Consider the following 27,330-nt stretch of genomic DNA (forward strand, 5'->3'; position numbering starts at 1 on the left):
GTAACATTACTGACCCCTAGTGACCAGTGTAGAATACTATGTCAACATCTTTGTGTTTTTTGATTGCCTTATATTTGTACTTGAGTTCATTTTGCCATTTTTATGCCTGAAAAAGCTTAATTTAGGCAAAAACACATTACATTATCTTAAATATGCATGTTTGGACAAATATTAGCCCATATTCAAAGATGGAACAGCATGATTTATGAGTTAATATATGTTTGAAATGCCGTGAAATTCGAACAACGAAGAGGCGAGGGACGACCGTATACTTTTAGTTGCCGTACATTTATTTCAAAGGGCAGCCGAGCCAGTTGTTAAGCAATGACAGCAGCCATTCATGAGTCACACAAGTATTTATTAACATCCTTCTTCGTAGTGGAAAATATTTCATCATGACACCTAACCGAAAACTAGATACCGAGAACTACACACTGACTGTACAAATGTGTGCAAACGCAAATGTGAATATGTTTTTATGGCAGTGGTCTGTGTCGTATCAAAGTTCTTATCAAAACTGACACTTTCTACATGTGTTTTGAAGAAGCACATCACAGCACTTACAATGACAAATGACACACTATTAACACTATTGACATAATACATTCAAATTCATGTTTAAAGAAAGGATGAAAGTCCATCTACTACACGGCTGCTCTAGTGAACATATTAAGTGTACCATTCACCTTCACAATCTGGTGCGTCCATTTAAGACTATTTCCATGAAGCCGCTGAAATGTATTTAAGTCGTGTTCAACATAACACAGCAGCTAATTCACATTTAAGTTAGATTGAACACAAAGAAATGTTGCCTTTAAATCTTAAGTCAGTGTGGTCGTGCAACGTGTTGTAATTTCTCGACACATTCTGTTTTGCCTCGACATTCCACCCAATCCAAGGCACGCTGGGTTCAGAGGTTAGTCATAGAGGGATAGTATCTGTTTAAACGTCATCCTCTTCATGTGCTGCTGCTGGTCATGGCTTTTTATGTGTTTCCAAAAGTGTCTTTTGGTCCTTTTCAGCGGATGCTCATGTAGCTGCCGCCAAGGTGAAACCTGAAAGAAGACACAGGAATCAATTCATTAAATAAATCACCTCGTTGAGATCTTGAGCTATGATCAAATATGGATGAAAATGCGAAGCTTTACGAGATGAAAGCACACCGTGACTTATAAGCGTGGCTTAAAGCAGGGAAACTTCTCTCTTGCTATGCTTGCAGCATGTCACTACTAGTGTTGGCCTTGTTGCAAGAGCATTCAAACCACAATGAACAGGTATTTAAATTAGACCGAAAACACTTTCTTTCACCCAGCTTTGAACCCCCCCAAAAAAAGAAATGGTGTGAATTTGGCACAACATGAAAGCATGTTTAAGTCAAAATGCTTGGCATAGTTTTTCAAGTGTAGATTGTATTTTTTTCTGTGGAATATTACACTGAGGATGGTTAAAATGACTTTGCAGTTGTGAAGTTTTATGGCTCAAACATATTATTGACCTGAAAACAGGCCGCACGGTGGTCTAGTGGTTAGCATGTTGGCCAACACAGTAACAGCCTGGAGATCGGGAAGGGTTTAATTCTCCCTTGGGCATTTCTGTGTGGAGTTTGCATGTTCTCCCCGTGCGTGCGTGGGTACTCTGGTTTCCTCCCACATTCCAAAAACATGCAGGTTAGGTTAATTGGCAACTCTAAATTGTCCGTGAGTGTGAATGGTTGTTTGTCTATATGTGCCCTGCGATTGGCTGGCGACCAGTCCAGGGTGTACCCCGCCTGTCGCCCGAAGTCAGCTGGGATAGGCTCCAGCATGCCCCCGCGACCCTAAAGAGGACAAGTGGTATAGAAAATGGTTGGATGACCTCAAAAAGAAAAAAAAACTCTAGTATGGCGCCATTTTTTCATATCCAAAGTCAAAATAATACCGTATGTAAATGCAAAAACAAAATAACAATAAAAAAAATGAAAAACGATAAATGGTTTCATCACATGAGCACACGGATGAAGATGGAAAAACGGACAAGAATGACAACACGACATAATCCACCTGATTGGTCTCACCCTTAAGTGCTAGAATGGTTGTCTGATGTTTCATCCATTCTAATGCCCTCAGCACCAACCACCTCAACTGACTCACATTTATTAGGCTTTGCGTCAGAGCCCAATACTTTGCTTTCTGGAGAACATCTGCACACATGAGCATTAATCATAAGGAAAGAAAGTTCATTTTATGTCAAAGTGTTTGCCAAAAAAAATGAAGCAACACCAAACTTATAGTTCAGTACATTTCTTCCTTCTTAAAAGCTACGTTGTCCTCCAGAAGTATTGGAACAGTGGGGGTCAAGTCCTTTACAGTATTTTTGCTGTCGGACTGAAAACATTTGGGTTGGACATCAAAAGATGAATATGAGACTACAGTAGAGAGTAACATTTCAGCATTTATTTCCAGGTACTTATATTTGGAAAGATAACCATCAGTCCATAAAAGGTTTGTCTCATCATTTTTTAGGCTTATCTCTGAACTTGTTCATGTTGTTTTCACCTCTAAATGCAATCAAAAACTATCCTACCCAATGAAACTGTAGTGTAGACTTTCTGTGCTATTTATTGCTTGAATAAACAATGTAATTGGACACACCTGACTGTCACATGTTCCTATTATAATGCTCACATGAAAAATGGGGTGGGTTCAAACAAAAGGTGCTATCCTCTAAGATGTATGTCCGATCCAGATGTAAATACCTGGAAATAAAAGCTACCATGTTGCTCTCTGGTCTCATATTCATCTTTTGGTGTCAAACCCCAATGTTTGTAGTCTACAGAAAAAATAAAGGAATTGGCCTCACTGTTCCAATACTTCTGGAAGGCACATAGGAAGATAAAACCTTTTAGCTCAGATTAAGACAACTCTCTAAGCAATTAAGCACCAACAGTGACCCCTATAGGAGAGGAAAATCAGAATATAAAACAGTTCCTCAATTCTACATTTCTAATAAAAATTGTTTGTTAGAACATCCCCACAAAAAGCAATTCCATGAAGTGCTGAACGTTTCCTTGTGCAAAGGAGGAGGGGAGGAGCTTGAAAGGACAAACTACTGCTTTGTGGAAACATGGCGCTAAGTCAAGAGAGGTTGACGCGATCTACAGTGTGTCAATATGTTATTCTAGGAGCATGTAAACATTCAATCTTAGTTCAGAAGGTGAGAATAAAAAGCCCTTATCGACCATGTATTACTATTTCCGACTACTGTACTTTTAATCCTGCTGATATGAAATTGACAGTACGTGTACCTGCCTAAATGAAATGAAAATCCTTCAAATATTACCCCTTACCTGTTGTGTGTGGGACTGTGGTTATATGGAGCAGCAGGACCTGCGTGAGAGTATTGAGGTGTGTCGGGTGTGTCGTACTCAGACAGGCCCACTGCCAGCTGGTTGCGCCAGTTTCCTGCACTCTCAACGGAGGACACTGCAAGTGAGCCCAAACCAAGAGTACACTTCATTGTGACATACGTTACAAATAGTTTCCACACACACTTCCACCTTAAAGGATGTGTGATCAGAGCAAAGCATCTTGAATGTAATGTGAGTGCAGTTTGAAAAACATTACCACCAATTTTCTTACGAGTCTGATGAAAGTTATTTCTGGCGAAGGCACAGCAATAATGTTGATTAGCTGAGGACCAATGGGGTCATGTACTATAAAGTTACCTTTTTAAAACTACCTGCGTTCACGTGGACATGGTCTGTATTGATCTGAAAACTACCTGTGGACGTAATCTCACCGGATGAGAAAGAGGTGGTTCTGCTGGAGTGGCTGAAGGCCGCCGGCATGGTCTGGTATCCCAAGCTGAGCTGAGAGCCGCAGTCAAAGTCGTATCCTGCCCTCCCGCCTTCCCTGTGGCCTCGGTTCCGATGGTACCAGCCTCTCAGATGTTCTGCCACCATGGCCTTTTGCATGTTTTTGGCCAAAAGTTCATTTCTTGGCCCCTCCCTGTTCCGTGGCGGTCTCACCGTTGCGTACGGATTCTGGGAAAGGCCGTCTGCTCGGTCAGAGCCGTAATGCTTAAATCTGTCATGTCCGTGGTAGCCGTTCATTTGATAGGAGGGGTTGACATTATAGTGGCCTTCCACGTCGTTCTCATACACGTAGGCACCGTTAGCGTAAGGCTCCATGTCCGGACACGGGCAGCCGGAAACATAGTAGGCACTGGGTGCATAATGTGCTGAGGTCTCACAGGCGTAACTACAACCAGAATGGTGCTGTACCAGGTTGGGCATGCTCCCCGTATTTCCATACACTTCCACATTGCGGTGAAGACGATGCATGGTGGAGTTTCGTGAATCCAACGTACTGTAGTGGGAATTGCCTGCCCCGCAGAAGTCCAGACTGGACTGACTGGTGTAGGAGGAGCAATCCTCCAACACCTCTGTGCTGTTGCTGCGGTGGGCTGGTGACAAGGTGAAAACAGGCTTCTCCGGGTCTCCGTCCTTTCCCAGCCTCGGCTGAGACTCCAAACTTCCACTACGGGGCCTGAAGCCATGAGGTAAGCCTTCAGACCTGGGAAGGTAACGTAGCTTGTTATGTTGAACTGCTTACTCAGAGTTGATAGACTGTAACATTAGTGAGGGTTTTAATGAGAACTTAAATTAGTGTTAAGGTGAATGATGCTGGGAGCCGTGACCACACCTGAGCTGGCTGCTGCTGTAGGCATTGCGGGTCATAATTGGCGTGGGAGGCATGCTGCGTGGGTCTCTGGGAGGCCTGGGGAGGGTTTTATAAGGGCTACTGTGGGTGGAGGAGACTTCTCTTGGATTGTGGTAGTATTGGGAAGCCTCTTGGCCTTCCAAAGCTAATCTAAAGGGTTGTGGCATTGAGGGAGATGATTAAAAAGAAAGTTAAGCATGATACGTGAGCAACAGAAAGTGGATTCAAACGCAACAAAAGCCAAAAAGATAGTGGTTTTGATCCGGAACAGCTCAGCGGGTTTGAATATGCCTCACCTGTTGTGACTTTTGGTATTTTCCCTTGGAGATGCTTGCCTGTCCACATCATATTCCGCCCCAAGCGAGCGCAGTGGACTGAACCGGGGGGAGTCTTGCACTGACCTCGACCGTGGCCGCTGACTGGCACTATCTGAGTCATCTGAATACAACCCAACAGGGGGATATGAACGTTGCGTTATTGCAGGTAGAATGCTTGTGGTGTACAAGGATGTGTGCTGCCAGGCTCACCATCCTCCAGCGGGAGGCTCGACAAGGAGCTACAATCTGATCGCATCAGTTCATCTGGAGAAAGATAAAACAGCCTCATGCTTACTGTGAAAACAGCAGAATCATTCAAGCGGCGATAGTACCAGCGGCATACCCGCAATAATTATTGAGGCTCGTTGGGTGGGCCTTTTCCCCTTCTTGATTCGGTACTGGTTCATTTCATCCTCTATCTGCTGGAGTTTGTGCATGGCATCCAAACAGTTCCTCCTCCTTTTCTTCTTGACTGTCTTACACAGTTCTGACTCATTGGCCAGCTTTTTAGCCGCTTCAACAATCTTCTGCTGGAGGGCAAATCTGCTCTCCAGATTTCTCAGGAAGGGATCCTGCAGCAGAATCAGCAAATCGAGATAAGAACTCACATACAAACTAACATGGGTGAAAACAACACCTCTTGCATTTTTGCTTGATGGAAGTAATAAGCAGCAAAGATCAACTTATCACTCCTGGTGCCACAAAGCAGTATGCTTTGCTTCAATTCTTGTATAGCGCCCATTTTTCCATGTTTCCACTGTAAAGGGTCCAAAAATATACCCTTCCACTACGCCTTCTTCGCATGCTGTAATTTATTTACATAGCTGACGGAGCTATTGTCGTAGTGCCACAGTGTCATGAGACAAGTTAGTTTTACCCTACTGATGATGTGTCGCAACTGAGCGGTACCTCTTGGTAGAAATATGGCTTTATCTAATATGTTACACTGTAATATGAAAGTTTACTCACCCTGCACTGTTCTTACACAGATTCAAACAACGCTTTCATATCTTTCACATCAAGTACATGCCGTGACGTGCAGTCAGGAGTGGCAGGTGAGGCACAGCCTCATAATTCTTGGTTTCTTATGAATTATAACGATAACAAAACAAACATGACAAACACATTGAACTGTATTCTGAACGTATTTTCTGGATGAGTCCAATTTTCTTAAGTAAAAATCTCTGAATTTGTACATTTCCTGAACCCAAGGCTGACGTAAGCATGCCTGCCTAACGCAACACTGCACACTGATTTGGATCATGGCGCCTGCCAGTTTGTGTTTGTCAGTTTGTGTTTGTCAGCATGTCATTTGTTATACACCATTACTTTCTTTAACGTCTTTAATGTAAGTGTGACATCATTGTTCTTTCTAATCGGACAATAAAATACATAGAAACGTCACAGATGAGGCACTTGCAGTACCGCTGCATCCTATGGAAAATCCGGCTTTTTGTTTTGTTTAAGCTTTTTTTTAATTTTAATTTTCTTTTTTATGTTTTTTAACAGCAGCAAGTCAAACGCATGCAAGATCATTTTATGCTCTGCTGAATGAATGAATGAGTACATTTGACTGCCAAGATGGAGGATTATATCCCCAATTTGCAGACATTTTTGTGAAACAAAAGTGAATCGCTCTCTTCTTTTTCTTGTGATCCTCTTAATGAGAAACCTGTATTAACATTTTAAAAAAACAACAAAAGAGTCAAGACCCCACCAGCTACCGCACGTCACTGAGTGTATGGCACAATTTCAAAATATGCATAGAATAGAAGAGCCTTGTAAAGATGTCCGCAGGTTCAGAGAATGGGTCATATGCAGGGGCGTATTTAGTCATTTGGGGGCAAAAGGCAAACCCAGTCATTGGGGCCCTCCGCATCCATTTTTTTGTTTTGTTTTAATTAGAATTTATACAAAAGGTGGGTATGTAATTTAGGTCACTTTTTTCCTGCTTATCGAAATCTGTTACAGTTAGCTTAAATTGCTAGTTACATAGCCATGTTTCCCCCCCCAAAAAACTATTTTAAATATTAATGTTTATCATCTACTAACAAGTTTGAATGAGAAAATTCTCCTATTTCCTGACCAAGATAAAGTCCTTAAAAGCCTCCCGGTGGATTATTATCGCTTAACAAGTGAATCATCTCGAGGTTTTTACTGTAATTGATAAGAACATTAAGCAACATTTGATATCGTTTACCGCTTTAATACTCACATCTTTGTGATGGAAAGCGTCACTCTCTAGAACTACTGCATTCTCCGCGGTTGAGAGCGCCCGGCTCTTGCTCTCGTCGTGTGGCTACGTTTGTTGTGACTGTGAAAAAGGTTGACACCTTCCGTGGCGCCAAACCACGCCGACGAGTTGGTTTTACTACCGTCTTCCTGATTCAATCTGCACATGCGCAGTAGCATGGAATAGTCAATTCCATAAAAAGTGAGGAGGAGTGGTCAAAAGAATCATGACAGATTACACATTTTGATGTAGTTTTACTCATGTGAATTAAAATCAAAACAGTACTTATGTACTTTAAATCGAAGTAAATAATCCATAATCAGTTTTTATGAGATGTTTAGGGGGCCCTAAGCAATTGCCTGTGTTTGCCTAATGCTAAGTCCGCCCCTGGTCATATGCAAGTGTAATTGATGGGTGAAACGTCTGAAAAGGGGCACCATTGAAGCTCGAACCGCCGCTGCTGCTCAGAACAATTCTTCAAGGATATTTACTTCAAGCAACGTATGTTCAGCTGTAGCAAAAGGCCTATCATGTTGTCCAAATAGACTTCTGTGTAAGATTAACATGCGCAAGTGAAACACAAACCTCATTGTATGGGAAAAGGTCGTCCAACTTGAAAGCGGTGCCGACTCGCCGTCTGACCTGTGGTGGTCGTTCATCTGAAGACAAGGGGTACTCCTTTGGCAGCTTGCCAGTGAGCTCCTGACAACACAAAATTACACGTTAATGAATATTGGAACAGAAACAGTCCATCTTGTCAGTTTAATTGGACTGTTGGGGCCTTATGGAGACTGAAAGCCCCAGCAAGGGCAAATGTTATACTCCTATACTTGGACCTGCTGCAAACATTCTATAGTATGTGGTATTATGTCATATTGTATTAAGACCATACATAAATGACAGCACGATTAGCCAAAGTGAATCACTGCTCATGTATCTGTCTGGAGATGAGACTTCTGATAGCAGCGTTAAAAAGATATTGATTGTACGGTGATATGTAATGACGACAACATTGTCTCTGTCATTGGCTTCACACAACGATTTACTTCGGTGGTCTATAATATCGGTGGACTAGACAGGACTCGCTCTCCATTGGCGTGCATCTCCACTGACAAAGAACAAACACTGGCGGTGAGGCCGAGAAGCAATATTAAGTTGACAGATCAAGAAAAAAAGGACAAGAAAACAAAATAGCTCACCGCCTCTCGCAGACAAATCATCTTTAGCTCTTTAGTTTTCTTGGTCAAGATATCTTGAATCTCCTGTTCTTTTTTTCTCAGCTCTGTGAGTTTCTCTTTCTTCTGCTCCTCACTCATTTCAGAGTCGGCTGAACCTGGGAAGCAAAAACAGACATTGGGCTGTTTTTGTTTATGCCTACAATTTGCTAATGAATATCCACCCGTGAATTTACTATTCACTATTCTTTACTGGAAGTTAACATCTGTGATATTTACTCCAACAATTTACATTTGCAACAATTTAGTTACATTTTGCACTTTGGATCTTAATGAGGTTTAAGTAGAGCTTCAAAATGCAAAAAAGGGAAATGGGAGTGAGACAAAAAAAACTATTGCAAACAACCATTAAATTGAAATAGGGTGTTCATCAGTTGGTTTAATACCACAGCTAATTGGCAAAAATGTGAATTCAATGTCATTTTCTGTCAGGTAGTCACACTACCATGGTCTCTTGATGGCAAAGGCAAAAAAGCTTTCTCTCTTTGAACACCGTCAAATTGTTGAGCTGCATAAGCAAGGCCTCTCGCCATCGCTGCTGAGGTTGGACGCTGTAAGACGGTCATTTGAAACTTCTTCAGAGATCTCCCTCAGGGTGATGGAATAAAAAAGTCAAGTGTTAGTAGACCCCAAAAAAGTCACCAACCCTGGGCCGGAGGATCCAAATGGCTGTCCGTCAAGACACGGGAGGATCCTCGGTCCAAATGTAGGTTGTTACTGGTGCAGAGTGCAGTAATGACCACCAGACTGCATCTGCTAGAGAATGGTCTTAAGAACAAAAGATGTCCTCAAAGGCATCGTCTCCTTCAAAGCCACATTTGGAATTTGCACGAGAGCACCAAAGATGCTCTCTCTGATGAGAAAAATCGTAACCTTGACGGTCCTGATGGCTTCCAACATTACTGGCATGACAAGGAGATCCCACCTGAGATGTTCTCCACACGGCACAGCGGAGGAGGCGCCATTATGATATGCAGTGCTTTTTCCTTCCACGGAACAATGGAGCTTCAGGTTGTGCAGGAGCGTCAAACAGCAGCTGGCTGTGTGAAGACGTTGCAGGGGGCATCTCTCATGACTGAAGGATCATCGTGTGTGTGCTGATGACTGGGTTTTTCAACAGGACGACGCTGCAATTCACTCTTTTGGACCATCCCGCGTGTTCCCTGATCTAAATCCAACCGAGAACATTTGGGGATGGATGGCAAGGGAAGTTTACAAAAATGGGCACCGGTTCCAGCCGGTGGATGCCCTCTGTGAAGCCATCCAGGCTACCTACCTTCTCCAGGTGAAGCCACCTGGAGAAACATTCCCACTAGCCTCCTGGAAACACCGGCATCAAGCATGCCCAAACCGATTTGTGAGGTGATTAACAAGAATGGCGCATCTACTCATTACTGAATTCTTTTTTGAAAATTGCATTTCTATTTTAGGGGCGTTTCGGTCTTGAACTTTTGATCAGCTGATGAACAGCCTATTTCGGTTTAATGTTTTTTTTCAAGTACAATTTTGTCTCACTCCCATTTCTTCTTTTTCATTTTGAAACTCTACTTAGATCCTCTTTAACATCCAACAGTGCAAAATGTAAATTCTTGCAATATTTCAACTGAAATTTTGATCCTGGGTGTACAGTATGTCCACTATCAAATCATTGAAATCATGATAGTTGCTTTAAGAAAAGAGGATAGGCTCTTCAGGAAGTGAAACCAGTATCACCAACCTGTCGATACCAGGCTCCCATTGCTGGCTGTTATTAAGTTATTTTTCAGGACTGACTCCCCAAGCTTGCTCATCTTCGCCCCTGGATGCTCTGTGAGATCCATGGCGATTTCCTCCAAGCTTTTTGATGCTCCTACTTTAGTCTAAACGAATGGGGGAGGAAAAACATAATGAGATACGTCTCTTTTTAAAATCTAAGAGACTTTGTGATTTGCGGTGTTATAGTTACTTACTTTGCTTTGCTTTCTGTCCAAGTAGAACTGGTGCTGGCTAATAGCCATGACCCAAATAGTTTTGATCAAAGAGTGGCTCGCATACCAAGTGTGGATGAGCAGGCCCGTCTGTCCGAAGGTCCGCTTGGTGACTGCTCTTCTGCAGCAGTGCGACATCAGTGTTGAAAAGAACTATCCATGTTGCTTAATTTAAAAACTGAGCTAATTAGTGATGGATAATTTCTTCCTAAATAAAGTCACGGATAACAACATAAACTCACCTGTGCGGATCGTTGACCTCCACTGCAAATTTTTTCTCTCTGAAGTACAAATTCTCCAGTTGTTTCCACTGGTAAAGCTGAGGATCCCAACAGAGACGTAACACACATCAAACAAACTTACATTGTGATTGTGACATACCTGAACTTTTCAGAGTGGGGAAAAGGAAACTCCAATGCAGGTAGGCTGGTTAGGCCGATCATTAAAAAGCCAGACTGCATATGGAATGTCATAGCAGTCTGGTGTATAATATCATCAGTATAATACAGGTGTTATCTCCCACACAGTCAGACTCATCGCTGCACTTTCCGTGGCTCATCAGCCAGGTGCTGCATGATACCAGCCCACTCAAGTTGGTGACTAACTGCACTGTCTGGACGAGCGCTTAATGGGACACAAACCTCAACAGATGTGAACGCATGGAGGAATATTTGTTGTCATAATTATTGGGTGGCTGAGAGTGTGGAAAGGTGACTCCACAGCAAAAATGTTAGAAAAGTATAACATACAGTATAAAAGTTCAGCAAAAGTCTACTTTATAGTACAGTATTCTTACCGCAAAGGAGCTTCACAAGTCCTGTTTTTTTTTTCAGTTATCAAATCCTCTCAGGTTTTGCTGTCAACGCAAACCCCTACTTTGTTCCGTGTCACGTCAGCTCCTGACTTGCCTTCGCAGGTATTCTCAGAGCATGCACGTTAACGCCCAAAGCCGACCCCCCTTTTTCTTCTGACATCGGCAGCTCCCTCCCCTCCCTTCACAGCTCTGCACTGAGACAACAGACTCTTACACAATGCCGCCGTCAAAGTGACACTGAGTCACCGCCTGCGTGCGGGCCACCGGGATGAATTGTTTTTATGTCACACTTTCACATATTTGCACCTCTTGCTTCACCCCGCTGCACATGCTCGTGTCACATTCTGCACGTCATAGTTGACACATCACTCACATAGGCGTTTCTATCATCTGCCAAGCTAAATAAGTGCCAACAGCAGGCGCCCATGCACTGATTTAGTTTGCATCAATGACTTTCAGCATTGAAAGTTCCTGCCCTTGATTTAATTTGAATCAGTCATGATGACTCAACACGCTGACCAAGTCCTGTGCTATCATGTCTGCTCTTCGTTATGATGCAGACAGGCCGAGTTAGAGCTTGAACTGTCGGAAAATATTTACCTTCCGAGGTTTCAGCTTATCTTGTAGATCATACTGGCCGATACCTTTATAGCTGATGCCAAGCCACCATGGCATCCCTTGTTTGTCCTGCGAGAACAGAAGATCATCATGATTGATTCAATTCCCTTGGGGTGCAAATATTGTAAGCATTGAGCTAAAAGCTTACCTTCACTTCGTAATAGTGGACACCGTATGTGGGCAAGGATTCTACAAGCATCAGATACCTGCAGTGAAAAAGCTGTATTGAAGCTACAGGGTGCTTTTTAACATCCACATGTGGTCTGTCTTGAGGACGAGAAACAATCCTGAAGCATTAGACATTTGATATTGCGAAACAGTATGATTCACTGGACTGCACATATCGATTTCTACCAGCTGATGGGAAAAGGGATGCCAGTGAGAGGGAGGCTTCCATGGAGGTGAGAGATTAATGACCTAAAACCTCTGCAACATTAATTAATGTCAAACTGGTTTAAACGAATCAATATTGTAATTTAAATCCAACACTTACTGCACAATGGCCTGTCCTCTGGAGACTCCTCTTAGCTGTTTATAATATTCAATGACTCGATCCTCACTGCAGTGGCATCAAGAAAAATGTTCATTGTTTCAAAGGCTGCAATTTGAATACTCTTACAAGTGCGCTGCTAATTGCAGTGAAACATACCAGTATGCGAGAGATGGGTGCTCTTTGAGGACCTTAGTGGGAAGAGTTGGTAGCTTCTTTAAGTCAGCTCGAGTGGTTTCGTCACTAAGGAACAAAAGAGACTTCTAATAATTGGTATTTTAAAGTGCAAGCTATTCATTAAAAAAAACAATCACAATTTCCATGCAATCTTATTCAAACCTTCACAGATTATTAAAGCAGGAACCCATTTGATTTTTAATTATATCTAAAGCAAGACGATTAGTATCGCTGGTCAAAAGGACCCCGGGCATTGCTGATATATCTAGTGTATTTTTTTTCTCCAATGATTATCGTATGAAAAGGTCTAACTGACTGATTTGCATGTTTCAAATGTAAAACGTCTTGTCATAACAATCAAATTGCGCACAGAAATGCTCGCAGCTTCCAGCGTCACTTAGCCTGTACACTCAACAGGCACTTCATTATGTCCAACAGTGCAATCAGTCAAAATAAAAATTCTGCACTGTTTGAGGATAGTAATGCTTGGTTACAATTGACACTGCCAGAGAGCTGTTCATTTCTCTCCAGTGGAACCTCGTACGCCCCATTTGTCATAGGATTCGGTTTTCGACAAAAATGATTGCCAGAAATATATTTCGTTTTTTGCATACAGTGCTCTCTTGATTATCGCGACAGTAAAACAAACTGGTGGAGTTCCCAAAAACAGCATCCATGCAGTGGTGACTCAGGCTACGTTCACACGGCAGGGTATGATGCCCAATTCAGAATTCCTCTGATTTCTGATCTAATGTGGTCATTCGTTACTCAAAAAATGTGACTTGTAAGTGTGTGCGTCCGGGAAGTAACGTTCAATGCACAAAACATGACATCACACTCATTGGCGTGTGATTATGGAAGCAAACACTGACATAGTTTGTGATCTCCTTGGCGCATTTGTGGCAATTTCAAGGATTTTGTGCAATGGGAGTCAACATTTTCTTAACCAAATGATTTAGGAGTTAAAGAAGAAAGAGGGCAAGGATTTTGGCTAGTGTATTTTTTTTCTCCAATGATTATCGTATGAAAAGGTCTAACCGACTGATTTGCATGATGGAGAACTTGCTGTGATGTCTGTTACGAAGAGCGTGTGGGTGGATGACGGAGCCAGGAGTGATGAGACACTGACGTGAGCCGCTTCACTAGCACTTCTTAAAAAGAATTTTCGGATGACAACTTTTGCCTACATCTGTGAGTACCTTTATCCAAGTCTTACACGGCAAAACACGCCTTTCGATGACGCGTAGGCCGGATATATGCGACCTGACCGTTCAGACTGCAGTAGATCGGATACATTTCTGATTTATATCTACATACGAACGAGGCATGAGTCGCATTTGAAGCAGTTGGAATTGCACTGTTGTACTGACATGGAAAAGTCAGATACAGGTCACGTGTGAACGAAAAAATCAGGTTCTTTTAGAGTTAGGGCACTATAGACAGATTCCTTGAATCATCTTTGTTAAGTGTATGTGTGTATGCTTTATTTGTTCACAGAACACAGGAAGATGAAAAACTCACTACCTGTCTCCTTCCTTCCTCCTATAAAGCACTGCGGCATGTGGTTGTATGGCGTTCAAGCGCACTGTGTATGCCTGAGTGTCAGAGGAATCTGTGCTTTTTTTTTTTTTTTACTACGGCTGCAAAAAAAGTTGCAAGTGCCAGAACTTTGATAAAGAAGGCGAGAAAGACCATTTAATTCAATAAAAACTCATAGCAAAGTACAAAGACAGTGTCTGTTACAACAGGATTGTAATGTAAAGGTTCCTGAATGAACACAAGTTGCAGAGGGAATGGTTTAACAGAGACATACTGAATAACAGAAAGTGAGCCTGGCCAGTGTGTGTACTGTGATGATAATTGCACCTGCGGATGAACTTTACAATAAAGTTCAAGTATAAGCATAAGTTCAAGTATACAGCTCTAACCATCCACTTTTTAAAGTTAAGTTTGTAGCGGACTAGAATGAAACAGCATCTGTGTGGTTGTTCCGTCCTCCCACTCCACTCATCACCGTGTTCACCAACAAGTCTTCAATAAAAGTAAAAGTCATGGTAAATGTTCATTTCTCCTTTTAATTTGTCATTTATTTGTATTTCACTTTGTTTTCCGCATGTAAAACTATATAAAATGTGGTTTGTGTTAATATTTTTGTTATTATTTGATTTACATTATGTCTTGTGGGAAAAATGCATTCGCTTTTCGTATGTTTCAGTTTTTGTCTGACTTTCTGGAACGGATTCATGACGAAAACCGAGGTTCCACTGTTTATGCTAATTGTGCAGGCTGTAGTTTGCAGTGCTAAAATATTAAAAAACAGCTTACTGTGTGATGCATTGAAGCTCTACACCTGTGTTTCCCAACCTTTTTTGTCTCATGTACCCCCAGAACCTTTTTGTCATACCATGAGAACCCCCTCACTCATACGTGTTGATTATACTCCAAAAGTCGGATGTGACACAACTGTTATGATTTTGGCGCTGCTCTGCCACAGGTTATTGTCTCCCTGGAGAAACTAGCTGTGGCGCACACGTTCCATTTTATTGTCCGGCTTAATACGACTGAGAATATTTATTTGTTATCTTAATTAAATGTTTCCACGTACCTCCTGCGATCTGCTCGTACGTGAGCCCCTGGTTGGGAATCACTGCTCTACACCACTGAAAACTACAACCACATTAATTAACCTAGTGTTGATGAATACCTCCCTGAGAGTTTTTCATTAAAACCCGAGCATTCATCTTTTTGTAAAGACAAAAGATTGACACAACTCTTGCATTGGCTTTCACCCCCGTTAGAATACTTGATCAAAAAGGGGCTTGCTGTGTATGTAATGTCTCCCTTCAGTCCTATCAGCACCATGAGATTCATTAGCAAACGTGTGCAAGCTTCTCAGTGCACTATGGTAAGCCTCACATTACGTCGCTATTGATTCTCACTCTTGAGAAACAGGTGACTTATTGAATGTCTTCAGCAAAAGAGAACTATAAACTAAATACCACCCGGCTTAATTATGCAGCTGATGATAACAAGCGCTTACCTTGTGTAGTCTCCTTTAGACTCCTGGTAATTACAAAAAACATTACTAGTCTGAGATTGTTTAAAACATTTGTTTAAAAAAGAAGTTAATGCGCTTACCTGCAAAGCATTTGCAGCTAATTTGAAGACATTCTCACTCTCGACTTCTATTATCCCCTGGGAGACATCAGTGTGAAAACAAAGACTTTATATTAACAAAATGCAGACAGTGTTCCAATATCTTAGTATCGGCCTACTCTCAAAATAAACCGGTGTTATTCCGCTTTCTTACACACATTCCTCCTAACCAAGTGAAAACTGCCCTGCGGCTGAGAAAAGGTGCTGCCAGAGTTCACTGGCAGTGAATCATCTGGAGGCCTCAAGCCAAGTCTTTTTTTTTTATTGCCTTAAACACCAGAAAAAACACTTACGTTGTAGACTGCGGATTTTGCATTCAGGAAGAACAACTCCACTGTTATGATGTCCTTAAGCTGTGTGATGTTTTCAACGTAAAATCTATGAAAAAGAACAAAACACAATCCAGAATGACACAATTCATTATATGTTCGACAGAAATTGTCTTTGCTGCACCCTGCTGGAGGGCGAAGGTTTGTTGGTACCTGACGAGGAAGTTAAGGGCAACCGAGCCGTGCCTCTTTGAAAAGTCATGATCAAGAACTCTGCGGTCCATCTGCAGCCACTTACACTGACCACTGCAGAAGCAAGCATGCCAAAGCAGGAGTGAGCACATCACCAGGCCACTGCAAAGAGTTTGGCCTGCAGCTTACATACTTGTCATCAAAAAATGCCAGTCCGAAAAATTCCTTCTCTTTGAGGTTGAAATGGGACGAGACCAAGTCGAGGAGTTCATACGACAGCAGCTTCGGCTGTGGAAGAAGATTTTTTATATTCAGTGTCGACATCTGCAAACATCTGTTATTCAGGCAGTAAGAGTCAGTTAGCCTCATTCCCTTCAAATGAATAGTCAACTGGAAGACATTTACATCTGTGAGTAAATGTATGCATAGTCATGACCCAAAAACAGCATAAAAACTACAAAAGAATTGTCATAAATTTTCGTTCGGCACGAATAAAGTAACTGGCGTTCATGGCTGTCATTCACGTACATGTACGTGGTGCGTATACACACACAAAAACAGTCTCAGCGAGGTGACCAACAATTTACATTCACAGGGTTTCCCTAGGATTTTTTGAAGCTGTGGTGGTGGTCTTACATGGGAGGTGGACTGCCGCCGCTGTGTCGTGCCGTAGCTGCATCAAATTTTTTTTTATATTTAAATTTACTGTCGGTAATAATGTCAACATTAGGGTCGTTTTCACAGGCTTGAACAAGAAATGCATAACTTTAAATGACTTTCTCTCTGCCTTTTCTTCCTCTCCCTATCGGTCAAGTGCCAACAGGGCAGACAAGCGATTCTGGTGCACGTTTTTCAAAATAAAGCGTAGTGATTTCAAACTAATTGTGGTCAATATGTAATAATAGGCTATACATGTATCTATATAGCACAGGATTGCTCACACTTTTTCAGCCTGTGGGCTACTTTTAATATGAACACGTCTCAAAGATCTACCCCCACTATACAGGAATATTTATATTTAGTATAGTTATAAATATGACTATTTATGTACATTGTACATGTATAACAGGGGTGCACACAATCGAAATCATCTACCTCTTACTATAAAACATATAGAATACATAAAATCTAACCAGCAAACTTTGCAACTACTATACTAAATAGTAATGATTAGTATTTCACATTCACATTTTCAAAGTTAACAGTTGATATAATTCAGTAATTCACAATTCAAATCTGGCAATAAAGATAATAACACATAATTCCTCAATAGTTGTGTGCATACACTGAGTAATATGTCAGTCAAAATAGCTGCGTAGCGTTCATTATACATGCACGTCGTGTATTACGTCCAGTTAGCATTTGTTATCAAAAGGATTATGCAAAAGGAAATGCGGCCAAAGTCAAGGCAACATTTTAAAAAGCTTTCAGCAGTGGGCATATTTTCCAATTTATCATGAAATAATACTTTCACAGACGAACGTGGAGAAAACACACATTTCTATAGTGGAGTTCATGACGCGAAGCGCAGCCATGAAACAATTCAGGATAACTTCTGTTATAGATATACCTAGGCATCTTACCGCTGAGTTAGTTTATCTTTAATTGGAATAATAAAGATGGAGGTTGCATTATCGGTGTGTGGTTGCCAACATCCGTTCTCCACTTTTTTTTGCTGCCCAAGCACAAGAGCGAATCAGGAGGAGGCTTCATGTCAGCTGACTAAAAACTGATGTGGGTGACACGTGACCGACACTACCTTCGCGATCGCCACAATGGTCACCCCTGGTATAGTATATATGTCCATTCATACAAAATATAAACATTGTTTTCACGTAAAAAAACCCCCAACTCATTTCCAAGGTGTAGCAGCCTTTAATTTTACCGTGGCACTGCGCCACCATCCATTACATGTAGCGGGAACCCTGATTCATGCAAATTGAATTCATGTATTTATATGACAGCCCAAGCATTCAATGATAGCTAATGTGAGTAGCTAAACTTTGCCTAATCGCTATCATTTGCTGGCAACTAATGTAATTAATGCGCGAGTGTGTTTTACGGCGGGTGTACTTTATCTATTCAAAGCAGGAAGAGGATGTTCTCTAAGCAGGAAGAGGGCGGGATATAATTTTTGCAGCACACTGAAATGTTGACGCCTTCTAGGCAGCCAGGGAACCAGTTGTATATAGCTCCTTTAATTAGCTCTTTGGGGTACATTAGTGGAGCAACCTTGAGGGCCAGAGATAGACTCATAAAGAATACCTATTTGGAACAGTTTAAAAAGAACTCAGGCCAGTGTCACATAGATTTTGGTGTTGTAGCTATGGAGATGGAATACCTTCTCTGTGTTCTTTTAGATACTTTCACCCTCATCCGTAATCACGCTCACTTACTCCCAAAAGTCTCATATCCCGTACAAAATTCTCTTCTCCACCTATAAATGACTCCAAGAACTCACTCCCTGGTACATTATGGGCCTCATCAATCTCTTGCACCGTATCCCTGGAAACGCAGTCTAAAGCATCCAAGGTTTCTTTCATGGTTGTATCCACTTGAGCTCACAGTAGTTAACCGTGGCGTTTTGGAGATAGAGGGTAAAGCTAACTGCAAAACTCTCATGTTTGCTCTCATCCATGCCCTTAGTCCTGATTTAGCCTGATTAATCGCCCACACCTTTTGCGGGGAATAGTATTTTTTAAACTAAATTCTCTGCACCCAGCAGCTCCCCCCACGTTTCACAGTGAGGCTCCACAGTTATTCTACAAATAGTGGCCATCTCCACGTCATTCATACCTGAACCAGCAGCTCCAGCTTCCTGTCATCCAGCAGCTGCACTTGACACAGTCTGCCCTCGGTCATCTACAGGGACAGGAAAGAGGAAATTGTGACAATAAGGACATGTTCTTCAGCCTCACACCCTATGGGCAGCATTTTTAATAAAAACTGTGGACTATACAGTAAGACTGCAATATGTATGAAATTACAAAATATATACAAGTGAGACTTTTCAGTGTCGCCATGGTGAGCTTCTGCCAGAGTGGTGAATACAATAATCCTTCTTAAAAAAAATACTGACCCCATTAATGACAATGAAACTATTGTCACAAAGATTTGTTGCCATAATAAGCCTAAGAAGGATTTGAGGTTCCTCCAATTACTCACATCCATGCATTCCACGCCATGTTTGTTAGCCTTTGAGTGAACAGTACTTAAATTCAATTCAATTCTGCTGCAAGCTGCAAGCGTGTAAAAATGAACAGCTGGAAGTAAATCATCCCGTGGGTTCATTTTCAAAACACTGCCCCGTTATAATAAAAAAACAGTATGTTGTCAGTGCATCAATTTGTCAGTTAAAATGACACATAAAAACCTGCGAGAAAAAAGCCACATTGGTTGGACTTGAGAGCCTCTTTCTCTGACAGAATGAGGCTGATCACTTTTTGTAGTGTTCTATCATAGAGAAGCAAGGAGCTCTCGTACCTGGTAAAGCTCTCCAGGGAGAGTGCAGGTGCGTATGCACTGCCGACTAGACCTCATGCTTTCATCGCCTTCTTCTTGTGGGTTGCTGAGAAAGACCCACGCGCTCTATGCAACCAGGCTTCTGGGCTTTGGTGCAGCAACAGCTTAGGGCTACTTCATATGAAATCAGCAGCTGACTTAATGAGGCCAAGACGGGTCAGACTCCTGGCCACAGTGGTCCTAGTAAATATGGGTCTTGCAAGATCATGTGGTGAGATGGTCTTTGTATGGTGGTTTTACTCTGGATTTCCAGTTTTAATGAAAAGAATAATGTCCAACAGGCAACCCGGGGTCCATCTGCAGCCCACTACACTTGTTTATTGGCAATGCAATCAAATGCAATTAAACAATTAAATGCAATTAAAAAAACAACAGCAATTAAAAAAAAAAGTAATTTTGCGAAAACAAAGTCAAAATATTAGGAGAATAAAGTCATAATGTTAAGAGAAAAAAGTTCTAAAGAAAAACAAATTTTGAAAGCGTAGTGTTGATTTTTTTCTTCTCTTTCTTTTTGTTGTATTTTTTTTTTATTTTGACAAACAAAACAAAGAGCATAACTGCTATTTTTGGAAAATCTGGCTAAGTCACAATATTACAAGAAAAAAAATTGATATATTGGTAAAATAAAAATAAAATACAACAGCATCCATCCATCTTTTACCGATTAGCTGAGGCCGGATCGTGGGGGCAGCAGTCCTAAGCAAGGAGGCCCAGACTTCCCTCTCTCCGGCTACTTCGTCCAGCTTTTCCCGGGGGATCCCGAGGCATTCCCAGGCCAGCTGGGAGACATAGTCTCTCCAACGTGTCCTGGGTCTTCCCCGAGGCCTTCTACCGGTTGGACGTTCCCTGAACACCTCCTCAGGGACACGTCTGGGAGGCATCCTGACCAGATGCCCAAGCCACCTAATCTGGCTCCTCTCAATGCGTAGAAGTAGCCCTAGCGGTGTCCAACCCTCACTGGAAACAGGTCGACAGGACGCAATCTCCCCCTGAATCCGAGATTCAACTACCCGGTGGATCCTCCTCTCCAGAGCCCCTGAATAGACCTTACCAGGGAGGCTGAGGAGTGTGATTCCACGATAGTTGGAACACACCCTCCGGTTCCCTTTCTTAAAAAGGGGGAATACCACCCCGGTCTACCAATCCTGAGGTACTTTCCCCAATGTTCACGCAATGCTACAGAGTCCAACCAAGACACGCACACAGCATCCAGGGCCTTAAGGAACTCCGTGGGGATCTCATCCAGCCCCGGGGCCCTGCCACAGAGGAGCTTTTTGACAAACTCAGCAACCTCAGCTCCAGAGATGGGAGAGCCCACCGTGGAAAAAGTTTGTACACCCCTGGCTTAGCGAGACTTATGATTTATACTTAATACATTCTAGATTAATACAAGTTTTTTTATGTGCCCAAAGGAGGCAGTCTTTGAAAGTCTTAAAATACAGTCTCTTTTTTCACTCTAATGAGCACTTATTCAATTACAGCCACAGAATGATGCATCTCTATAATTGCAGCAGCCATATATTCTCCTTCGCGGTCTATATTAAAAGTGTGCACTCAATAAATGCAATTAATTTGGAGTGTAGCTGCTCTATTATCACATTGATTCGAGATTGATTTATCATGTTATGACACTATTGTGATGGGGTCAAACGCGTCTCCATGCAGTACTCCTGCATGGCCACTAGATGGTGCAGCTAATTGAATTTGCCACTGGAGCTAAAGGTGCTATTTATATGTCACCTACTTGACTCTAAATTGTCCATAGGTATGAATGTGAGTGTGAATGGTTGTTTGTCTGGCAGCCAGTCCAGGCTGTACCCCGCCTCTTGCCCAAAGTCAGCTGGAATAAGCTCCAGCATAACCCCGCGACCGTGATGATGCATAGAAAACGCATGGATGGATGTCACCTACTCAAGATTACATTTTATTTTAAAAAAATATCTATATTTTTCACAATTACGAGTTAAAATGCATAAACATCAGCCTAAATTGTCATTCTGCCGAAATACCGCGTGCACATACACAAAAGAAGTCCCAGAGAAGTGATCAACTCTTTTCAGCCATGCTGTTGTTACGATTGGCTATACAGTCAATGGTGAAACTTTGTCAAATCGCTATCATCGGCTGACAACAAACACTCTTGTGTGTGTTACATGAGGTGTACTTTACATACTCAAAGCAGAAAGAGGACAGGATATAATGCTTGCAGTACATTCAAACGTTAGCGGTGCGCCCTCTCGGCAGCCGCCTATCCGTCACATACAGCAGCTTGAAAGTGGAGAATATGGCCTCTTCAAACTTGCATGCAACACTATTTCATCCATACTGTATTATCTGTGTAGCAAAAAATGTTGTGCGTATTTTGCAAATAGTACATCAAAAATGACTTCCACTGGAAATACTTTTACGGGACGCAATTACAGTTAATGACAGAGCCACTCAATAAAACTGTGATAGTCGTGTCAGGTTTTTGTGTCCTTTCTTTCTCCCAGTATTCAGGATTAAATCATCAATCGGGAAAAGACTAAACATTACCCAAGATTCATTTTATCATCACTATACCTCAATAATGTAAGAGTTACAACCATGGAATGCCCATTTCACCTACAACTAACAATTTCAAGAACCTCTACAGGTTTGGAGAACGTGTCACACGCTACATTATGATAACACGACAACAGACTTCATGTGTCACCATCATAATTGCTAAAGCTAAAGTTTGAAAGTTAAAGAAAAAGCAACTTGGAATTGTTTTAACCTGTCAGCATACAGACTTGTAAAATGTCATGTCCAGACAGCCGCCACTCTTATCTCAAGTTCCAGTTTTCATGCATTATTGAAGAAGACTTGTGTTACACAAAAGAGTGTTTGTTTTCTTCAAGAGACCCATTCCAATTGGAGAAGCATACGTGCTTCTAAAGTAAAACAGTTCTAATTTAAACAGATCTATACACAGTAGGTCGTCCCTCCTTTTACAAAACCACCCGAACTTGTGTGTCATTCATGTAAAACAAAGGACATTTAACAATAAGCGGCTCTCTAGCACAAAGACACCAAACATTCTAGGCTCCCCAAGAATTGCAATTACCGATATTTCTGGTGTATAAAACGCACCGGTGTTTAAGCCGCACCCGCTAAATTTAGAGAGAAGAACAGAAAAGCTGAACCGGACGGGACGCTGCGATGATTCATTCAGCTGCCTTGAATGAACCATTGCAGCGCCCCGGCAGCCATGGCTGGAAAGAAATGCATGATGAGAAGCCGATAAAATAGTTGTTGTTTTTTATTCTATTGGTACTTGTCTTGTATATTCCTTACCTACCTTTAGAGTGTTGAGTTGCTGTGTGATGATTTTAGCGTTCTTTCTCAGATGACACCTTGCATCAGACTGTTATATCGAGTAATGACCTCCTGTGATTTCCGATGGGTTGACAAGCTCATTGTGAGTTCACTTATAGCTCGTGATTGGCTCCTGCCAAGGAAAGAGCTACCCTTTCCTCACTGACTCGCGAGCAGCACAGCATTTAAACAATTAGTATGTAGTTCTGAAGTAAAGGAGATTAGAGCATGGTCATAAATTAGCCGCACCGCTGTATAAACCGCAGATCTCAAAGTTTAAGAGACTGGAAATTACGTTTTTTTGTATACCGTGAAATTGAAAGCAGTAAACCCTTAGTTGTATGCAAAACACTCACAAAATATACAGCATCATTTGCGTTATAACATCTTGTCTTAAAATAGACATTGTCAAGCGTGCACCAAAGTTTGAACAAGCACTGCACAAAACTCGAAACAGTAACAATAGCACTGACGCGAGTGCAAACACAAAATGTGAGGTGTCCTGACTGATCCACCTATCGGTCGGAGACCCGTTTTCAGTGGGTCACAGGTCTTTGCCTGGGCAGAAAAATACAAAAATAATCTTGCACTTATATTCTGAAGAGGATTTTTTGATGCAGCAGGGTGTTAAAACTCTATTAATACTCCTTAAGGTGGCAACAATGCTTAGTAGTGTTATTTGAAACCTGCTGTCATAGAAGAAAACCACCAAATGTTGAATATGCCAGTCCTGTCTCTTGTTGGGCTTATAATTGTCATATTTGGAGGTGTTTGAAATTGGCATGTAAAATCGCTAATGGCTAGCGCAAATATGGGATTTTCAATGTTAATTAGCATCAAGCTGGCATATTTGTTGAAATGCATTTCATTTATGTTGAATTTCGGAAAAATTATATTATATCTTATGTACGTCATAATGAACATGATTTATTTCTGTATGTTCAGTTTTACAGTGTTTCACAGTAAAGGCTCTGAAATGGAACTCAACTGGAGGCTTTATTGAGAACTTGCTGTTTCTGTGTTATTTTGCACTACCTCAAATTGAAACTGCATTGTCTTTTCATTAAATATAAGATATTTGATCAATTTGAGATGGAAAAATGTCTGCAATTTTGGTCGCCGATTGTTATTCAGAGGTGATTGCTGCTTTGGTTTCCGCAACCAAAGCAGTTGAGAACCATTATTATAGACCACTAAAATAGGTGGTCCATGGCACTGATAAATGCTTTTCTCCATATTACAAGCCAGTGTGCCATCCACATGATCCTCATCGCTGTTATGAGGTCAAAGCACAGCACGTTGTTATTTAAACCACAGACCAACATGGTGATAAGGCTCAGACACGCATGGAACTGACCTTTGACATCTGACACTGATACACTCCTCTGCACAGTTAATAATGAATGAATTTGACGTGTTGTTTGCGTGTAAAAAAAAGTGACATCATTATCTTCTCAGCTGACGGATCTCCCAGAAAAAGCAACCTCCTTATTAATGTGCATTAAATGAATAGAAATCGCATCTGAGATTGTTGGCTGGCGTGTAGGATTAGCTCCCTGATCAGATATCACCACCGAGCTCATGTTGAAAGCAGTCAATAGCTAAATATCAAACATCATCTCATGCAAGTGAAGCTCGAGATGATGTCATTAAAAAACAGCAGTGAAATAGTGAATAGTGCATATTTGATGCAATAACTGGAGCCGACGTCACTGCAGAGTGATTCACATGAATGATGTCACCGCGCGTGTTTGTTCTTACTCTTGCCATGTAAAGGACGTCCTCAGAAGAAGGACATTGTGATATTTTTCTTATTGTGTATGTCCTGTGAATACAATATTTTACCAGCAGTGACTGCTGGTCATGCAGAAACACAGACTAAAGTGAGATTTCCATGGCAATTTTGTCCAAATGATTCAGGCTGAACTATACTAAACTTTACTGTTAAAGAATGTTGTTACATTCTAAACTGATGTAATATTAACCCTTTTAGTAATATTGGATCTATTGGCTTTTATTTCACTTTAAAGAGAGACTAAATATTTGAGCACAAAGACCCCCAGAGGATTCTCTCTGCTGTACTAATTACTAGAACATCAACGCAGCAATAGAACTGCATCTATACTGTATTATATACAGTATTAAATTGATTTTATTTGTATTTTATATGTAGTATTGTCTAAAGTGATTTCAAATATGTTATGCTACTGTGCTAAAGTATAATTATTTGTATAACAGCTGGTTATTACATAAAAAACTTTTGCACTCACTACAAATTTTACAGTAAACCACTTTGCTAAGGGATCATGATTGTTGACATACTGTATGCCATCTTTAATAAATGGCATAAGGGGATGAAAATGTTGTATTCTAACTATATTTCAGCGATAAGGTAATAAATCCATGAAAGCACAGAATAGCACAAAATACCAGAGGTGTGATAGAAGACATGCCGCATGTTGCACTGGCGGTCGTCCAGGTAGTACCAACAAGAGTTCCATTTACAAACTACTGCAGACTGCAGTTTCTTTCTGCAGAGCCTGGGGTCGATGCAAACGTGACCCAATTGCATGCGGCCTGAAGCCCAATGGAAATCAAAACAATGTGATGGTGTCGTTATCTGAAGTGGATGTGGACACAACATGATGGTCATCCCTCTGTATGGCTTGTAAGAAGAGCTTCATATAGTATGCATTAAATGTATACGGTCTAATCCCTTTGAATGCTGATTCACCTTAGTGAACACCTTATATGGCTGTTTACTGACTGCATGTTTTACTGTCAGTCTATTTTTGGAAAATTCTAAGATTCTGAATCTTATGATTCTGAAATGGGTGGTTGCCAGTATCTCTAAGCAACAAGCAGTCGGAAGAGCATCGTCGCCTTGTTAGGCACATACACTGCAATGGAAGAGGACATCCAATAAAAAAAGTGTTTAAAAGCTAATGAGGAATTTTGTGCTTTTACATTTGTGAGAAATGTGCCTATATCCAATTTCACTGTGATAAATGACACAGGACATCCTCTGCAACAAATAGGAAGAGAGACAAAGTTGGACATGTGCATCCAAGAGACACTGCCACTAAAAGACTTCCTGTTTATGATCCCTTTAAATACATTCAGACTGGGGCTTTTCCTTCAGTAGGTCACTGTCAAACTGGTTCCTTTTAAAATGCTAATGAAAATTGTAAATCAACATCAGAAAAAACTGTCACTTTTACACCAGATACATAGTATAATTTCTAGAGTGAATTAGGCCTATAAAACATAAAAGTCTGCAATAATTAAATGAATCCTTTCAAAATGATGATTCATCCAACACCCTTAATATTCACCCGGTCACACTGCACTGAATAGTTCTTACTTTAACATCCTTATAGTGAATCATACATGCTTTATCCACCTCTATCAGCATCACAGTGTGGAGAATGGCCCACCTCAGCGCCACTGAGAGAACAATGAATGTGCCACTTTGGGTGGTTTCCACCTGTGCTCCTATTTACCAACACATATGTGAAATAAATCCACTCTTCCTCTTGTTTCACACATATACACGCGTGTCTGAGGTGGAGCAACCCACGCTCTTGTAGGTTAACCCATGTCCCTAGCCGGGGTCTACTTTTTGTCTCCTCGAAGCCCACAGACACGGCGTGAATCATCTCCATCCCATCATGTATCTGCTTACCTTTGCGTTTATGTCCTTAAGTGTGGATAAGGTAGAGCCTCCACCGCATGCCGGTCGCCGCCGATCAGCCCTCTCGCCGGTTGCTCTCGCCGGGGAAGGGAGTCGCCCTGCAGCCGCTGTCCATGCTCATCCCCCAGATACTGTTGCTGCTGCTGTACGCGCCTTGTATCGAGCCACACTCACCACGCCTTCAACCGCCGGCTATTATGTGAACAAGCATAGCATCCAACTCCCTCCCTCTAAGACTCTACCGCCCTCCCTCCCCCTCCTCATCCAGCAGCTGCCGGCCGGCCTGCTTCCCAATGAATGCCCTCAAGTGAGGCAGCCTGGAGGATACATGTGCTCTGGATCCTTCATGGTCCTTTCTGCTCCTAATACATCCAATGGACATGACAATCCAGTGAGGTCCAGTACCGTTTGTAATACTGGACTGGCTAAATAAGGGAACAGCAAAAATAGAAGCTACAGCCAAAATAATAAAAATGATGCTATACTGTATACCAGGGGTCACCAACGTTTTTCCTTGTGAGAGCTACTTTTACAAAATGAAAATGGCCGAGAGCTACTCATTTTTGTAACATTTATTTTCAGAGCTTATTTTAAACCCAAACAAAGC

General features: G+C 41.6%; 1 protein-coding gene across 4 annotated transcripts; it reads right to left on the minus strand.

The window, feature by feature from the left end:
* Positions 1-286: 286 nt before the first annotated feature.
* frmd4bb (FERM domain containing 4Bb) lies at positions 287-26,960 on the minus strand. 4 transcript variants are annotated; one of them, XM_054784775.1, is made up of 24 exons: positions 26,715-26,960; positions 18,965-19,030; positions 16,362-16,456; positions 16,190-16,282; positions 16,001-16,085; positions 15,690-15,746; positions 15,592-15,614; positions 12,534-12,617; positions 12,378-12,443; positions 12,033-12,090; positions 11,867-11,953; positions 10,695-10,771; positions 10,435-10,573; positions 10,203-10,344; positions 8,450-8,583; positions 7,836-7,952; positions 5,361-5,589; positions 5,228-5,281; positions 4,997-5,138; positions 4,683-4,850; positions 3,778-4,553; positions 3,326-3,461; positions 2,054-2,179; positions 288-1,055 (listed from the first exon to the last, which is right to left on the minus strand). In XM_054784775.1, the coding sequence occupies exons 2-23, from the start codon at positions 19,028-19,030 to the stop codon at positions 2,056-2,058; spliced, it is 2,952 nt and encodes a 983-aa protein (XP_054640750.1). In that variant the 5' UTR covers positions 26,715-26,960; the 3' UTR covers positions 288-1,055; positions 2,054-2,055. The 4 variants fall into 4 exon arrangements, with proteins under 4 accessions (XP_054640764.1, XP_054640750.1, XP_054640742.1 ...); XM_054784767.1 differs by lacking the exon at positions 26,715-26,960 and adding an exon at positions 19,652-19,743; XM_054784789.1 differs by lacking the exons at positions 4,683-4,850; positions 26,715-26,960 and adding an exon at positions 19,652-19,743 and having other exon boundaries at positions 287-1,055.
* Positions 26,961-27,330: the final 370 nt, after the last annotated feature.

Source organism: Dunckerocampus dactyliophorus, chromosome 1, assembly GCF_027744805.1.
Source record: "Dunckerocampus dactyliophorus isolate RoL2022-P2 chromosome 1, RoL_Ddac_1.1, whole genome shotgun sequence".
Taxonomy (NCBI): Eukaryota; Metazoa; Chordata; class Actinopteri; order Syngnathiformes; family Syngnathidae; genus Dunckerocampus; species Dunckerocampus dactyliophorus.

What these genes read in the sequence shown, in the direction of transcription:
- frmd4bb (XM_054784767.1), bottom strand. Translation starts at nt 19,708, where the DNA reads ATGAGGTCTAGTCGGCAGTGCATACGCACCTGCACTCTCCCTGGAGAG. An exon ending in AGCTGGAGCTGCTGGTTCAG is followed by an intron (nt 16,457 to 18,964) that starts GTATGAATGACG and finishes CTTCTTCCACAG; the next exon opens with CCGAAGCTGCTGTCGTATGA. An exon ending in TCCACTATTACGAAGTGAAG is followed by an intron (nt 11,954 to 12,032) that starts GTAAGCTTTTAG and finishes CTGTTCTCGCAG; the next exon opens with GACAAACAAGGGATGCCATG.